At 45.0% G+C, this 17,919-nt stretch overlaps 1 protein-coding gene across 2 annotated transcripts in view; it reads right to left on the bottom strand.

Annotated features, from left to right (window-relative positions):
* The window catches only part of BNIP2 (BCL2 interacting protein 2), a 63,812-nt gene extending 51,357 nt beyond the window's left edge, over nt 1-12,455 (bottom strand). For both annotated transcript variants that reach the window (XM_018552281.1, XM_018552282.1), the window contains exon 1: nt 12,216-12,455. In XM_018552281.1, coding sequence (XP_018407783.1) covers nt 12,216-12,277 — 62 coding nt within the window. In that variant the 5' untranslated portion in view covers nt 12,278-12,455. The remainder of the gene's footprint in view (nt 1-12,215) is intronic.
* Nucleotides 12,456-17,919: the final 5,464 nt, after the last annotated feature.

Genomic DNA, 17,919 nt, shown 5'->3' with positions numbered 1-17,919 from the left:
TGAAATTTTGTAAGTGCAGAAAAAGTGCTAGAAAACGCCTCAGCGTGAACCAGGCCTTAGGGCTTGTTCACATAAGCTGCATGGTAAAGTGCAGTTCAAGGCACCGTTGACTTTTTTTCTTCTCAACTTTATTTGGAGTGTACAAAGAATACACTCCACTCATGTCTCTGTATGACTACCCTTTACATTGCTCTGCAGTGCACTGACGTCCAGGGCGCTGCAAAAAAAAAAAAAGAAGAAAAGTGGTATGTCTGCATTTTACCACAGTCCATTACACCACACATGAAACCTGCCAAGTGATGTAAATGTGGCACAAAAAAATAAATGAATATAAAATTGTCTTCTATGTGCCCTATCGGATCCGGTGCAGAAAAACACCAGTCACTGTTGTATATGTGAACGGCCCTGATCGTGGTTGCTGGGGGAGAAGTGAAACAGAGCAGTGATTACTAAGGGCTAGTTCACACCAGCCGCAGTGCGTTCCGGCATGAAAACTAGGCAATATGAGGGCCTACCCAACATCCCAATCAAGCCGGCCCTTGTACCTAATGCTTGTTAGTAGATCTAAAAGCAGATTGTTCACAAGAGATATATACATATTGCACAGATACCAATACTTGGCATTTTCATGAGAACTACCAGTGTTGCAGCTGCAACTGGGCCCTGGCGCTCCAGACTGTCCTGAAATCATTAGTCTGTATAGCTCTAGAAACTGTCACATGACACTAAGCAAAAATGTACAGTACTTGGTATCTGAGGACAAGTCTTGGTGTGTGTGTGTGTGTGTGTGTGTGTGTGTGTGTGTGTGTGTGTGTGTGTGTGTGTGTGTGTGTGTGTGTGTGTGTGTACACACACTGGGTGGCCAAATTATTATGACCACCTGACGCTTGTAGGCAAATTAGCTATAATTTCGCACTGAAGTTGCTAGAGGGCCAGACCATTATAAATAGGGAAGCAGGTTGTTTACCACGACAGTAGAAGAGATAATTTTCTGAAGATATGGGTAAACAACACGATTTAACACCCTTTGAGCGTGGGATGATTGTTGGCGCTCGGAGCCATGGAGCGAGTATCAGCAAAACAGCAGAATTAATTAAATGTTCAAGAGCAGCTGTTGTTAAAGTGTTTAAATACTGGACTGTCAGCCGACAATCTGGGTCTGAACGTGCAAATTGTGGCCGTCAGCGACACACACCTCCCAGATATCCAGTAGCTATAGGGATCGATATGGTGCAGGATAGCTTTAGTTTCTGGTTGATTGCCTGTTAATAGAAACTCTCAAGCAACTATCCCCTGCAGCCCCATTCACCTGCCCTCTAGCTGTGAAATTGGCTATTTCAATTTGCAAAAGCAGGCTGGCTATGGAAGCCACGCCCACTGAGCAGAAGAGCATCCCTAAGGCTGGGTTCACACCTGGGTGCGTTTATCACGTTTTTTCGTTCAGTGAAACAAGCGTTTTTATACCTTGCCGGCGGTAGGATTTTTTTCCCCCCCTTTATTTTCTCTATCTTTTTTTTTAAGCTTTCAAACTTCACGCCAGTTCCACCCCCTGCGACACGGACGCTCGTAAGGGACGGAATCCGGCATCGGCCGGAGGGCACAGCCGGGATAGCGGACAAGGTAAGACCTACGCTGTATTCCCGAGTGTGGCTCGGGGTTACCGCTTTGTTAACCCCGAGCCGCACTCGGGAATACCAATGGATACGCGCTGAAATACGCCCCAAAGAAGCTCCTGGACTGGTTTGGGCGTAGGGCATTTTTCAGCGCGTTTCTACGGGCTGAAATACGCCAAGGTGGGAACCATGCCCATAGGAAAGTATGGGATTTCACCTGAAGCCTTTTTCAGCGCTTCGATCAGCGCTGAAAAACGCCCAGGTGTGAACGCAGCATAGGAGAGACAGTTCTCACTCAGGTCCGCTCCTCTGCTCAGTTAGTGGGCACAACAGCCAGCCTGCTATTAACTATTACAATTTGAAATAGCCTTTAGCAGGCTGGCTATGTCTCCCCATTGTTTACAGTCTGCTGCTGACCCCGGAATCTGTGTGTGAGATATATAAATATAAAGTCTGATCATCATGAACTACAAATACAGGCCCTAAACATAAGCCAATAGCTGTAATAAAATCCACAATGACAGTGTCGGCCTTCAGCAGATATGTTAGGTAGATTAGTCATTTTTCTAGCTAGTATCTACATCACACATTCTTAACTAAAGTCGTTGCCCTGGCCTGGGCTTTCCCCTTTTATGTGCTGAAAGTTTTATGGAAGATGAGGCTTTCCATGTCTCTCCTGCCAAAACCCTCTTTCCTCTTGTTCTTTGAACTTGTCTTGTGTTCACTGCCTGTAGAACAAGTGCAGTGCAGTGCAGTACTGTATACACAAATTCATTTACAGCATCTGTAAAATGCAGAGAATGGAGCTGGGGCAACGTAGCGCCTCTGTGCATGTGCGGGAGTTATATCATCATGGGCCAAAGAGGGATGCACACCTGAAATACAGAGCAGTGAAGATGGGGACAGATGAAGTGGCCAGGGACAGCCCGGGACATCACTGAACTGGCAGCGCTGTAGAGGGCAAGTCGAGAGGTCAGTCTGCCATAATAATACGCAGGTAGTTCCGCTTTAAAAAAACTTAAAAGGGTGACTTCACTTTCTCACAAAATATGAACATATGAACTTCTCCAGAGCCTTCCACCACCTCTGCCTGCCCCCCACTATGCATATATTTTAGCTGCATGTGGAATCCACCCCCCTCCCCGCCCAGGCTGGTGTACGGTCCATACACCTGTATCCCTGTTCCTGGCCCTGGCAGGGCTGAGGGGATCTGATTTTTCTGTTAGTAACATTGACAGGTCTTGTCCCTCCCCCAGCCTGTGACTGGACAGTAAAAGGAAAAGCAGAAGACTGATAAACTCACATTTCTGCTCCCTTCTATTGGCATGTTAGCACATGAGAACTACAACAAAACTGACTGGCTCATTGCATTAAGCCCTCGTTCACACCTGAACGTTTTGTAGCGCGTTCTACGCTCGACGAACGCTCTACAAAACGCTCCAAAATATAAATCCCATTGTATTCAATGGTCTCGTTCCCACCTTGGCGTATTTCCGCCCGTCCCTAACGCGCTACAAAACGGCCCACGCCTGAAAAGGTACATGTACTACTTTGGGCCATTTTGTTGCGCGTTTCCATTGGGATACAGCCAAGTAGCCTTCGGAAACATGCAACTTTTTTACCGCGAATCGCGGTTAAAAAAACGCGCGACAGACGCGCATATGCAATATGCCTAGGTGTGAACGAGACCTAAAGGATATCTATGGTCAAAATCTAAAAATAAATATGTATTGCTATATTGAATTTCCATAAGTTGTATCCCACTCCTGAATCATATCGACCTAGAAGTTTGTAAACGTACTTATTGAAGATGCCCTTAGGATGAACTTCCTCAATGAACTGACACAATTTCATTCAGCCCTGTGAATATGCGCTTCCTTGTGTCACAACTCTCAGAGCTGGCCTTCTGAATTCAACTCAACATCTGAACAATGCAACATCGTCATTGTTTGCTGGAAGCAGTGCATGATGGGATATGTAGTCTTGGGAAATCTACACTGCATGACATCAAGCAGCAGGGAAAGAGATGCAGAGCACACTGGGAATCCAGGAAGTTGATGAAAGTAATGGGCAGAAGGAAGACAGAAGTCACTACTTAAAGGGATTTTTTCAAGTAAGCTTTGCTTGTATTATCAAAAAGTATGTATTCCTATTACAATGCGGATGATATTAGAGCTGCAACAGTTATTCGATTAAGTCGATTAAAATCGACGATGGAAAACGTTGTCAACGTTTGCCATCGTCGATACATCGGCTAAAATTCAAATTTCCCGCTCGCTGCTGCACGCCGCTTACGCCACGCCCACGTCGTTAAAAAAAAAAAAAAAAAAAAAAAAAAAAAAAAAACACAAAATAAGCTTATGACAGTAGGAGCTGTAGAAATATAAAAATGATTGGAAAAAAAAAAAAGTATATAAAACAGCGCTCAGTGCTAATAAAAAAAAAAAAATATTCTAGGTTTCTTGTACTGCATCTTCCTCTCAGTCTGAGCTCTGCTGTACAGTGGATTGAAAGAGGCCCACAACAATCAAATGTGATTATATACTGTACACTGCTTGCATTAAATAGATTTCAAGATGTATAAGTAGGTACAGAGCTGCATCAATTTGTGTATTTTAAGTATGCCTGGAGTTCACATTTCAATACCCATCCAAAAGAAGAAAAAAAAGAAGGGATAATGGTTCCATAGCTAAGCAATATTATTGAGCTCGTCTGAGAAAATCTTCAGAAGTAAAATAATCATCCATTCTAGTTAATTGAGCCAGTAATTCTCCGGGGGGCGGGGGGGGGATGACCACCTCTGCCTCAGATCACAATGGGAATGATGATAACAAAAATGACCTTTAAAAGCATATCTATTAGATTACATATCAGATGGATTCCAATACTTCATCTAATGCTGTGCGCTGCTGGCCAAATGTTATGTCTGCCAAAGTCTGAGAGAGAAATCAGGAGCAGTTCTAACAATGCCTGAATGCACACTTGCCACGGACACTAATCTACAGCAGCATTGCTGTGCATTAGATGCCACAAAGACCAAGTGCAAGGAAGTGGAATCAACAAGTTCGGATGGGGGGACATTGAAAAAGTCAATACAAAAATAATTTATGGAAAAAGGACAAAGGCTGCAAGTAAGCATTTCCAATACATGATTGTTCTGTGTTTTTACCAGCAATCTTTAAGTTGGTGACAGGGTCTCTTTAAGGCTGGGCTCACACATGACTGCTATGCATTTGAATGAATGTTTATGTATGTTTTATTGTGCTCGGCTCTACTTTGTTGGGTACCGTCAGGCAATGAAATGTTGAGTAAACATGGGGTTTCTATTGGAGCGGCTGGTTACTATGCGCAGGAAATGTGGATCTGCACTTTTTTGGCCAATGTACATCAATGCAGCGCACGGATGTGAACTAGTAGCATTAGGAACAAAGGAAAACCTGTGCACTTGCATTCATGAACATTCCAACACGCTTGTTATATTGCAAGGGTGTGAACGGGGCCCTAATTCTGAGCAGTTTTAGCAGCCAAACATTCACAGAACATTTTCCCATTTTCTTTTACTTATATACAGCACTATAAAAAGTATTCACAACCCTTTGAAGTTTATTGAAGGACAAATGTCCTCCCCGAATCTCTGGATCTTGCAGATCATGTTTTTCTGCAGAATTCTCCTATATAGTGATGTATTCATTCTACTCTGTACCTTCACAAGCCTTCCATGGCCTGCAGCAGAGAAGCACCCCGTTAAAGGAGAACTCATAGTTAGAGCCGACGTGTGACAACTAAACTATCCCACGTCGCTCTATTGATTGGGAAGTGAGCGAACACATACCATCGCTCACTCGCTTTCCGATCATCTCCCTGCAGAGAGCCATGACGGTCAGTCACGGCTCCCTGCAGGGATCCCCCACCCCCCCTCTGATCCTCCAGCGCCGAGTGGAGGAACAAACGGGGAGGGGGCAGGCACAGCTGACTCTGCCTCTAGATAGGCAGAGCCAGCTTTTACTCACGCAGCTGAGTGGATCCAGACGGTATTGTCTGGATCCTTCCCAGCTGCGGCACTCTCAGTATAGGGCTAGCTTTGGGTCACGGGAGGAGAGGTTAGTATATGTCCTCACGTGACCCTAAATAGAACTATGGGGAAAAACCACTTGCACCATAGTTCTCTTTTAAGCATCATGCTGCCACCACCCTGTTTCACGGTGGGGATGGTGCGTTTATGATGTGCAGTGTTTGGCTTATTCCAAACAAGGTGTTTTGCTTGATGGTCAAAAAGACCAGTTTTGGTCTCATCAGCCTATAGAATCTTTTTTTCCAGCTGACTTCATATTCTCCTACCAGCATCCTGGCAAACTGTTATGTGAAATGTCATGCGAGTTTAACCCAGTTTGTGCCATATGGGAGAGGCAGCAGGCACCTTTAAGTAGACTCCTGGCCGCTATAGAAGCCCGGAGTATGCTTACGCTGGAAGTGATTGGTGTGGCTGTAAAACTGCCCAATATGCTCCCTCCAGGCTCCCCTGCGGACCAGCATGGTAGGTGGTGGCTGAGATAGGGGAAGGAGACCAGTGAACATCCATTCCCTGATCTCCTCTCCTGTGAATAAGCCAAGAAGTGGTGATTTAGTCACCTCCGTTCCGTGTGAGCTGCAATTCCCTCGCTAGTTTCCATCTTGCACATTCACTCACTTTTTGTAGATGGTCTTTTCTTGGGAGATTTAAACCTCTGCTATATGCTTTTCAATCCTTCAAGTCTAACATGCATGCACACGGGAGCTCATTGATCACGGCACAGAGGTTTGTGTGCGCATGCAGTCTGTTGTGAACAGGCAGAAAAGAAAGCATGTCTCTTCTGCAATAAAATGCCTGCCTGCTCTCAATTATTTCAATTCAGTTCTACTTTAAGACTATTATTGATCATTCACTGAAGGTACAGGTCTGTGAGAGCCAGAACTCTTGCTTGTTTGTAGGTGACCAAATACTTATTTTCCACCATAATTTGCAAATAAATTTGTTCCAAATCAGCCGATGTGATTTGTCTGGATTTGTTTTCTCATTTTGTCTCTCATAGTTGAGGTCTACCTATGATGCCAATTACAGGCCTCTCATCTTTTTAAGTGGGAGAACTTGCCCAATTGGTGGCTGACTAAATACTTTTTTTGCCCCACTGTATATCAGGAACTTGTGCCAGTCGCGGACTAGCTTCAGAAGCACCAAAACAGACAATTTTCTATAGGGGACCTGAGGGCTGCAAAACGAGTGCCAATGGGATGCATGAGGCCCCCATGCTGCAGGTTTGGCATCAGGGCTGTATATGCTAAAAGCCCAATTCAACTTTCAGTTTAAATCAGCTAAATACACTTCTGGTGCATCATAACAAACATGTGCAAGGTCCTACATTTTCTTTACAAAGCAGCCACAGCCTGTCCACTGCCAGCATGCTACAGAGAAGGACCCATGCTCACTGTGGAGAAGCAGTGGTCTCTTTGTAAAGGTCCCAAACAGCCCTGCTGAGTTTGCTCTAGAGGACTTCTTCAACCAGTAAGGAGCATGAGCTTTGCTGATTAAAGAGCTCTAGCCCTGTTGGAGCACTGTAAAGAGACCACTACATCAACACAGAGAGCAAGGGTACGTCTCTGCATGCAGAATGCTGGCAGGGGACAGACTTTTCTACTCTGTGTGTGGCTGCTTTTTAAAGGTTAAAAAAAAAAAAATGTTCGGGCCCAGTGCGGTGGGCGTGGCTTATGCGTCCTGTGGGCACGGCGGGACGTGAGCAACGTGTGCTTCAGGCCGCGTGTAGAGCCCCGTACAGGGAAATCAATCGATAGCCGACGATCGAAAACGTTGGTAACGTTTTCAATCGTCGATTTTAATCGACTAAATCGATTAACTGTTGCAGCTCTATTTTTAATGCAACTAATGGAAAAAATAATCAGGCAACTAATCAATTAAGAAAATAATCGTTAGCTGCAGCCCTACACGCCACTGTGCTGAGGGAATACATGTTAAGTGTTTGATGCCAAACATTGTTAATGGCACCCCAACGCACTAGAGTTGCAGTGCATCACACGGTAATGCATTCCCATGTATTGTGGTGTGCTGTAATGCAAAAAATGCTACAAGTCAGATTTTTGGTCCGTTGTAATGCATTAACATGCCTGTATTCCAAGCACTGCAACAGACCACCCTGGTGTGAATGAGCCCCAAGACTTTGCATTCCTTTTGTTTTGACGCACCCGAATTGTATTTAGCCAAAAAGTTCAATAGCATTTACCCTAAAATGCATACAGTTTGTAGGGGGCAAGCTCTAATACATGTACAACGTAAACAACTTTTGTTGTTTATTTTAAAATATATTTTAAAAAACTGTTTAAAAGTATTTGGAAAAACCAGTTACACAGGGGAAAAAATGAGAGGTAAAGCATTGTGAATGAGGAAGCAGCAGAACGGGAATACCCCCCAAGGTAGATTATCTTGATCACTCTGCTTCTGCATTCATGAATGTGTATGATGTATCTTACTACATAACCAGAAAAAATAAGCAGGCTTTTTAAACCACAGCCATAGACAACTCTTGAAAAGCAAGACAATCAATGTATACCTGTATAATGTACTATATTGCACACCACACTTTGTTTACTTGCAACATGGTGAGTACTTGAAAAAAAAGTATCGGTACCCGTACTCGGTCTTAAAAAAGTGGTATCGGTGCATCCTACTTGCAACGCTCCAAGCTTGCTCCCATGATGGACTACAATCCCAATACAAACTAGTCCATCACTGGAGCCATTTTTTTAAAATATCTGATTAACCAAACTTAATAAATCGGCTAACTAATCGATTTTGAAAATAATCGTCAGCTGCAGCCCCAACACAGATTTTTTTCTTTAAATTATTTTGTGAATAGGAACATATAATTTATAGAAGGGTTCCTAAACTTGACCTCAAAAATGTAAATACACTTTAATCCTATGAACAATGCAACCCAAGTTCTGTTAAACAAGAGGTGACTGCAGGCCCGATCACTTGCTGGCATCTCTGACGAAGAACAAAGGCGAACAGATACATTACTTTAAAGGCTGCGCGGCAACGCTAAAATCTTACTGGTTTGCAGCTATAATATAGCCACAAACGTGCGGAATCCATCAAAAGACAATAAAGAAGTATCACACTTGGACTATTTTGCACCACAAAAGTCTGAACAATGCACATTAAAGTACATTGTTTTTTCTGTTTAGAACGGCTCCACCTGTATTCCGCCGACCGAATACGCGCAGACAACCACTTCTGTGTGAAAAGAGCCTATAAGTCCCATGCCATCAGACTTTGGTATGGCAGTAGCTTGTAAGCAAACTGGAAATTGAATTGCTCATAATATCCTATGACAAGAGGAAACATGAGATCCCTCAGCTAACAGATCTCATGAATACATGCCTTCAGGGCACTTTTAAACACAATGCCCCACCTTGTTGTGTTATAACATGTCAGCAGCCCAAAGAAGCCAGGTGAGTCAGAAAACAGCTGTATTCTTCCATCGATTTCTAGCTTCATCTCTGTAACCGGACAACGCAGGGGAAAGTAGATGACGGTAAGGCAAGTTGTAGGTAAAGTTTTGTTAAAGAGAACCTGCTTTTGACCATAAAAAATGAATCTCTTGTCAAATGTATGGAGACCTTTCCAAGCTGTGAAGTGCTTGTAACAAAACTGAGTCATCACAAGTCAAACATAAAAGTTATGTATTATATAATGTATGCAATGTTTACTTCCCTACGACTAACTTTACACACTGTAAAAGTGGACCTTTACCCCTTTCACTAAAAATCACAGCAGCATACAGCTCTGTGTGCCGACATGAAATCATCTTGCATCCATTCGTTAGACATGTTTTTCATTTACTTACAAATATTTATAGTAATGTGCCCAAGTGTTGCATCCTGGGAAGGTTACATCAGTAGAGCATTGCTGGGAAATCTCATGGAAAGGCATTTTCCTCCCCTGAGATGCTGTGCATGGTCACATGTCCTAGTCACATGTGCCAGAAACATAGGAAGTAAAGGGAAATCTAGTAATCTGCCCGTAGTAAACATGACCACTGTTAGAAGACTGGGGAAGAAAAGAGAAATAAGGTATGGAAAGAATACAAAGCCGGCTATTATCATCTAGAAGTATGCGCTTGTACAATGTCAGTACTAAACCTTTGTAAAAGGTGTGTTTAAAGAAGTAATGCGCTGATTTCAGCACATTGCGCTGTATAGCATTTTATTGTTCAAACTTCATTGAAGTGACATCCAATTCATGTGGTGTAGTGCACACATGCTGTGGTGAAAAAAAAAAAAAAAAGTGTACCTACAGCATGTGGTACATTTTCAGCGCACAACGCTGCAATGCAACTGCCTTGTCTATGCATTAGGACTGCACTGAACAATTCTGCCCAGCACAGCCAATACATCTGGCGTGAATGGGCCCTTCAAGTTAGTCTCCACTGCTGGCAGGCAGGGCAGTTTTGGGGCATTTTTTCCAACCTGAACCGCCTAAAAACCACAACATGGCAACTGATAGCCACAGTAGACACAAAATTAGCAGCACAGTAGCGCATAAAAAAAAGGTGAAGTGTGGCATGTAAAAGAGAACTATGGCCAAACCTTTTATGCAATAGTTCTCTTTTGTGTCACAGGAGGACATTTACGAATGTCCGCCTGTGACCCAAAACTCAGCATGACTGCAGCCGGGAAAGATCCCGACAATATTGTCAGGATTCACCCCGCTACCTGATTGACAGCTGGCTCTGCCCCTCTGGAACCAGAGCCAGCTGTGCCCGCTCTGTCCTTGTCTGAGAGGGGAGCGTGGAATCCCTGTGGGGAGCAGTGACAGACAAGTCACCGCTTTCTGCAGAAAGAAGATCATGAACTGAGTGATCAGTGGTATGTGATCGCTCAGTTGTCAATCTATAGAGCCGACGTGTGACAGATGCAGTGTCCCGAGTCGGCTCTAATTATGGGGATGAGTGCATTTGACTTTCCCCATAATTCTCCTTTAAGAGCATCACCGTGAGGCAGCCTTCCAACTTCCCAGTGCAAGGGTGGTCACACACGTTCAAAACCCCTCCCAAATGTAAAACAAACATGACGCACGTTTTCAAAGTGTTAGCGAGCAATGAATAGGCAACGCTGGTTGACGAGCTCTAACAGTCAAACGTACATCATCTATGGAAGCCAAGGAGGCTGCACAGGAACCTGCATACTACTGTAGACCCAAATCACCCCTACATACAATGGACAACCCCAAAACAAAACACGTCAGAAACAGCGTGAAACATGTCAGGGGCAACTCATCAAATAAGAAACATTGCTGTAGCCGGGAGTCCGGTGATTCATTTCCTTTTCTGATTGATAAGTCGGCGTGCAATGAGTCAAGCCAACAGACAGGGAATTTGCAGAGGAGACTTTGATGATCCACTCAGGACACAATAGAGATGCAGACAAACTCACACAACAGAAGGCAAAAAACTTCCTCTTGCAGTGGGGCTACCCCATACTGCAAGGGTTAAAAGGAGAATTATGGGGAGAGTGAAATACACTCATCCTCATATATAGAGCTGATGTGTGACACGGAAGCTGTCACAGGTCGGCTCTATAGATCGGGAACTGAGCGATCACATACCGCCGATCACTCCTGGGACCCCCGATCACTTCCCACAGGGATTCCTCCCTCTCCAACGCTGACCGGAGGGACAGATGGGGGACGGGGTGGCCACAGCTGGCTCTGGCCCTAGAGAGGCAGAGCCAGCTGTCAAACCAGCAGTGGGGTGGATCCTGACAATATTGTCGGGATCTTTCCCGGCTGCAGCGCATCTCTGCACTGTAAGCATATAGAGGGCAATAGCCAGTTATATGCTGAGTTTTGGGTCACAGGAGGACGTGGGCATATGTCCTACTGTGATCCTTAAAAAGAACTATGGCAAAAAAAGATTTGGCTATAGTTCTCTTTTAAGTGTTTATCTTGTGGGTTCATATAAAGCAGATATGCTCACCTGATCCTAAGTCCTGCTTGGCTGCTAGACCGGTCCACACAGCCTCCTCTCCCCTGGGCTGTGGTGGTGACATTGTCACATCTTATACAGGTCTATTGACTTGCATTAGACGTGAGGACACAGAGGGACAACCCATAGCTGGAGCAGAGGGGGAGAAAGGCAAGGGCTGACCACCGTGGAACAGAGGATTAAGTATATGTACTTTATCTGAGCCCCCTAGACAAGACCAACATTTAACCCTTGCAGTGCAGGAGTAGTCCAAAGGCAAGGGTAAGTTTTCTGTTTACTTGGGAGTTCTTCTTTAGGAGGCAGTAATAAGGAGGTGAAGGATTATATTATGTTCTATTTCAGCAATTGTTAGATAACAAAATGTCTCCTGTCCTCCAATACGAAGCACCGGAATCATGCCTGGTGAGCTTTATATATATATATACACACACATACATATACACACACACACAACCCCTAGCAGACAGGCAGACGGTCCTCCGAGCCCGACTACAGGGGTGACAACTGCAACAACATAATACATAGGCAGAGACAGGCGCCCTCCTCCCCGGACTGTAACACTCACTCGGCATCGTGCAGCTCCGGCTCCTCGCTGCTCATGTCTGCGGGCCCATCCCCATGATTCATGACATCAGGTAGCGGACCCCGGGAGGCAGCCACACACGCAGCACAACAAGGAGTGGCCCTCACGGGTCCCGCAGGGATCCCTCGGTGTGCTCGGCCTCCCGCAGCTTTTCAGGCTTCAGTGAAAGTGGGCGGCGCGCTGCATTGTGGGAAGTGTGGTCCTGCCTCTTGTTGTGCCCCGTTATTTCTCACACTGCGACTACAACACCCAGAAGTCAAAGCGTCACGCACGGCGTGAACGCTGCGGAGTCGCCCTCTGTAGGTGACGTAGGGATAAGGCGGATGGTCGCGAATAGGTAGAATAGTGTGATGTTATTTGCAGGCAATGGGGGGCAGGAAAAAAATATTTTTTTAATTTTGTTTAACCGGGGGAAGGTTTTTTTTTATTGTTTGTGACCCCATTGGGGAGATTCATTCACTTCTTTAGTAGTCACTTGGACAGGAAGTAGGGATAATTTGTGTCACAACAATAAAATTATACTTTTTTAGTAATGAAGCATTTTTAGGTTTAAAGCATATTTTATTTTTATTTTATAGATATAGATATATAGATAGATATATATTTCTCTCTCTCTATATATATTATTATTTTGGTTTTTTTGTTCCTTCCCTTGTGGGAAGGAACAAAACAGTGACAACTAGGGTTGCCACCTGTCCAGGATTCACCCGGACAGTTCGGGTTTTGAATGCTGTGTCCGGGTTTCATGGCAGCAGAAACCCGGACACAAGATGTCAGGCACACAGGAGAAACCAAAATTAAGATAGTGGCTACTGGCCCCACACTGAAAATAGTCTCAACTGTGATATTTACATATGAAGGGGCGGCACTATTTACATATGAAAAAGCCGCAACTCATTCTTCCAAGAAAATTTCCGTGTGTTGCTAGAGTGTTCGGGTTTCAATGGAAGAAAAGGTGGCAACCCTAGTGACAACTCACTTTCTGAGCTGTCACCAAGAAAGGAAGTAGAAGAAAAATCTCCGACAAAGGCATTAAAAACCTACAAAGGTTCTAACCTTTGCCCAAACTACTTCAGGCTGTAAAAAGTTAAGCCTGGAATTGGGCTTTATATTTTGTTTTTTAAACATCAACATCACCTTGAAATACAGAAATAAATCCAATGCAGCATACAGAATTGTTTTGCCTTTGAGTTGCTCAAGGGGATGACTCCAGCTGCTTTTGCACACAAAATGGCTTATTCTATGAGTCTATGGTCCATTGTGAGACACAGGAACAGAGTATAAGACCATGGGGTGTATACCGCCCCCTACAGGAGACATGCCCATGTGTCTATTGTCCTCACAAGTGTGATGGTCTACTCCTTCATCAATGGTAACACAAAGCAATGACTCTTCCAGTGGAGTTCAGCCCCTCTCCATGGATCCCAGAGTTAGCTATGGTCATCGTTCTCCTGTTCCATATACTCATTGTCAGGCTTAGTCTGCAGCTAAAACTCATGCTGCATTTGGTCATATATATCTTAATAATATCGGTCTTTATGGGGACTTGACTATTGCGGATCAGAAGCATTACTGAGTATGCAGGATGAGTTGATGCTGGATTATAGCCAGGCCTCTCACTAGTGATGTGCGGGGGGCTTGGTGTGAACCAACTGTGCCCAAGCCACACAGAACTATCAATTACAGACACAACCTCCCAGTCCAATCAGTTGCACACCCCACAGTTATATGTAACAAAGGGGCAAGAATGCCCCGGCTGCAACTGATTGGAGAGGGAGGGTGCGTCACTGACAGTGTTGTGTGGGCTTGGGTGAACTTGTGTTACATCTCTCCATGTAACACACTAGTAGTTGTCTGTGCAGATGAGCAATCTCTCTGTCTCGGGATGGTTGGCATATTAGACATCCAAGGGGCCTTGTTTGTCACCTCAGTCACCAAAATTTTGTATGGGGCCCTGTGATTTCTACTTACGCCCACCTGATAACCCAAACAGCCCACCTGAGAGTGATCCTGCAGAGCCCACCATAGACCCTCTATGGTGGGCTCTGCAGGATCTCAGGTGGGCGGTCAAACCCTCTTACCTGTCAGCCCCAATCCTCTGTCCGCCTCCTTCTCCTCCAGGGTCGCTGGCAGCCCCACCTCCTCTGTCACTGGGCCCCGCCTCCTCCATCACCAGGCACCTCCTCCTCCATCGCTGGGCCCAGCCTCCTCCATCGCTGCCGACGACAGGCTCAGCCACCTCCTCCAAAGCTGCTGGTTGTCACCGACTCAGCAGCGGCTGTGAGGAGGAACGCGCCCCGCTGCACACATCACTGACATGTTGTCAGTGATGTGAATAGCGGCGCATTCTAAGGGGCGAAGGGGGTTCTTCACAGTAAGATCAGTTAGGGTCTGGAACTCACTGCCACAGACAGTGATTCCAGCAAAGAATGTGGAATTGTTCAAGAAACTTTTGGACGATTTCTTAAGGGACCGTAATATACAGGGGTACAGGTACTCCTAGAATGAGATCCTAATAGGTTGGACTTGATGGACTAATGTCTTTATTCAACCTCAAATACTATGTAACTATGTAACTATGTAACTATGTAATGTTTAATGTTATTATTGTAAAGATATGGGTAAAGGTCTGCTTTAAAAGGAACCTGTTCTTTGCTCATAATGGCAAAGTAACAGGTTTGCTTTACAACAGGGGTAGCTAAACTTCTGCCCTCCAGCTATGCTCAAAACTACAAATTCCATTAGGCATTGCAAGACTCTGACAGCCACAGGCATGATGTCCAGAGGCAGATGCATGATGGGAATTGTAATTTCACCACTGAGTACCCCTGCTTTATAGTGAATGACCATAAGCAACATGTATTCCTGTTGCTCCAATCTGCTGCCAGCTCACTCAAGATTCATGTGTAAATGTCACATTGCTGAGCAAATATAAACTTTACCAGAAATGCAGCAAGCGGAATTTTGTTAAACCTCCCGTACTAAAGTGCATAGATGACAGCTCTACCATTAAAAACTCTGTATACATTTAAGGTAGGGATGCACCGATACCGGTATTTCGGTACCGAGTACGAGTACCGGACGTCCCATTCAGGAAGCCAGGCGGCGTGTAATGACTCGTGTAATGTCATTACACGCTGCCCGGCTTCCTGATTGGCCGGGAAGCCGGCTCTATGCTCTCTTGTCACAAGTGAGTCCCTAATTTAAGGTGCATTTTAAGTGCTCCTAAAAGTGCAGAGATTCTGTATGAATAAGCCATACAGTAAACCTAACAGGTCCTAAAAAGTACATACCGTATACTGCTGAACTACCTATGTTAACCCTCAAATCATTTTCTATACTTGTGGGGGACCCATGATCCCAGTTTTATGATCCCAGCTAACGGCTTCTGCTAAGCCATACAACAGCATAGTGACAGCACACAAACAGATATCACATTGCCGGCGTACAGCACATTTCTCCTCAGACAGTTTTTTTTAAAAACCATTGCTCAAAACATATTAAAGACTGTCAACACTTGTCCTTGCCTGGCTTTAAAATAAATGTCTGAGCAGTAGTATGCTGCTCTATGTGGGATCCTGCTGGTGGGTTCATTCTGATGGGTCATGTACTGCGCCTGCATACAACACTTCTGGACTTGTTTATTTTTTAAGTGCTACATTTTATGCTTTTGAATATTTAGTCGCAGAACCTTAGTGGGCAGTAGAATCTGTGATATTTGAACCAAAGGGCCATTATTAACACCTGTGGCTATTTAAAGCTCATCTCTAGACAAAAATAAACCCCCTCTAATTCATCCTGCATGTTTTCTTTCTTGATATACTCACAAGTTTGCCATCCAAGTCCCTTATAGTCACCATTCCAGGTACGGGGGACCACTAATCCTGCACTACAATTGTGCCCGCACCAGACGTCCCAAACAGGCTAATTGTGGTGACGCAACAAAAACGACACTGGCGCATTCAATTGCAAGATGGCCAGCTCTGGTAAAAGAAACACTGAAGAGGCAGCTCCCACAGGTCAAATAGACCGCCAATCTAAGAAACAAGAAACGAAAAAGGGCACCTCCATAGTGTAAAAATGTAATTTAATGATAAAACACACAGCTTAGGCTATACTTACCAAAGTTCAGTAGAATAAAAGCATGTATAATTCGATGGGAACTCGAAACCTCTAGCAGCGCTGATCTGGAAAGATGTATTACACCAGCGTCCTCTGCCCCCATATGTTCAACAGGTTTACGCGTTTCTGGGGCACGTCCCCTTCATCAGAACCTATGGAACCTAGCATGTAGAATTCCATATGGAACCTAGGTTCTGATGAAGGGGGCGTGCCCCAGAAACGCGTAAACCTGTTTAACATATAGGGGCAGAGGACGCTGGTGCAATACATCTTTCCAGATCAGTGTTTTATCATTAAATTACATTTTTACACTATGGAGGCGCCCTTTTTTGTTTCTTGTTTCTTTAATTGTGGTGACGTCTCCATTGTTGTCAGGAAGCAGGGGGTGTTGCCCCTGCTCGGGGGCCACGGGTACGGCGCAGGGCACGGGTTTCCTCTCAGCTTGGCAGAACTCGTGGTGCCCGGGTTGCGGGTACGCATGCGCGAGCCGCACGGCGGGTGCGCATGCGCGGTACGCAGGCTGCGCGCACATCCCCGGGGGCACGTGTGTAGCACTCCTGCATCATTAGGCATCAGGTGTAGCCTTGCTGTTGCTGAGTTATTCCACCTCATGGTGTGACATACGAAGCTCCCCTCCTATGTGCCTTGTTGCCTGTTTCCTGAATCCTCTGCTGACCTCCCGTGTACCGACCTTGGACCGCCTATTGTTTCTGACCCTCTGCTGCCTGCCTCGAACTCGGATTACCCTCGACTACCTCTTTGGATTGCCCCCTGATTACCTTGCCTTCGGACCCTTCCGGCTGCTTCCTGCCAGCGGGTTCCCTCTGTGCTGCTCGCCCGCGGTCGCACCTGATAATTGTAGAGTACTCCTCTGAATCCCAAGGGACAGCCAATAGGAATTGTCCATGTCACGCAGGCAGTGGATGCAAACACCTGAAGAAAGACCCTTCCTCCTGTGAAAAGAAGAGAGAAGACTCTGGACTGAAGCATCATGTGACCTTGGCTTTATGCGAGCAAAAGCGATCTTTTTTTTTTTTGTAATGCCAGGGATCAGTTGGGAGTAGAGTTGCCACCTGTCCACGATTCACCCGGACAGTCCGGGTTTTGAATGCTGTGTTCGGGATTCATGGCAGCAGAAACCCGGACACAAAATTAAGATAGGGGCTACTGGCCCCCCACTGAAAATAGTCTCTACTGTGATATTTACATATAAATGGGGGCACTATTTACATATAAATAAGCCGCAACCCTTTCTCCTCAAAAAAATTTCAGCGCGCTACTAGAGTGTTCGGGTTTCACTTGAAGAAAAGGTGGCAACCTTAGTTGGGGGGGGGGATATGGAGAGCACAAAGATCAGCTTTAAAACAATCAATAACATTCCATCAGTGCTTCCCTTACAGCTGAGAGTTCCATATATTAGTCGTTAATACATGCAACTTGTGTAGCTCACACCATAGGGAGCCATTGTTCCATCAGGGTAGCAATTAATTGCTACTTTTTACTAATTAATTACTAGCAATTTGATAAGGATGACTGAGCAGACAGAGCATATTAAGCAGTTTAT

Source organism: Nanorana parkeri, unplaced genomic scaffold, assembly GCF_000935625.1.
Source record: "Nanorana parkeri isolate BGI_ZX_2015 unplaced genomic scaffold, ASM93562v1 scaffold82, whole genome shotgun sequence".
Lineage (NCBI taxonomy): Eukaryota > Metazoa > Chordata > Amphibia > Anura > Dicroglossidae > Nanorana > Nanorana parkeri.
This window is presented reverse-complemented; position numbering and strand designations above follow the sequence as displayed.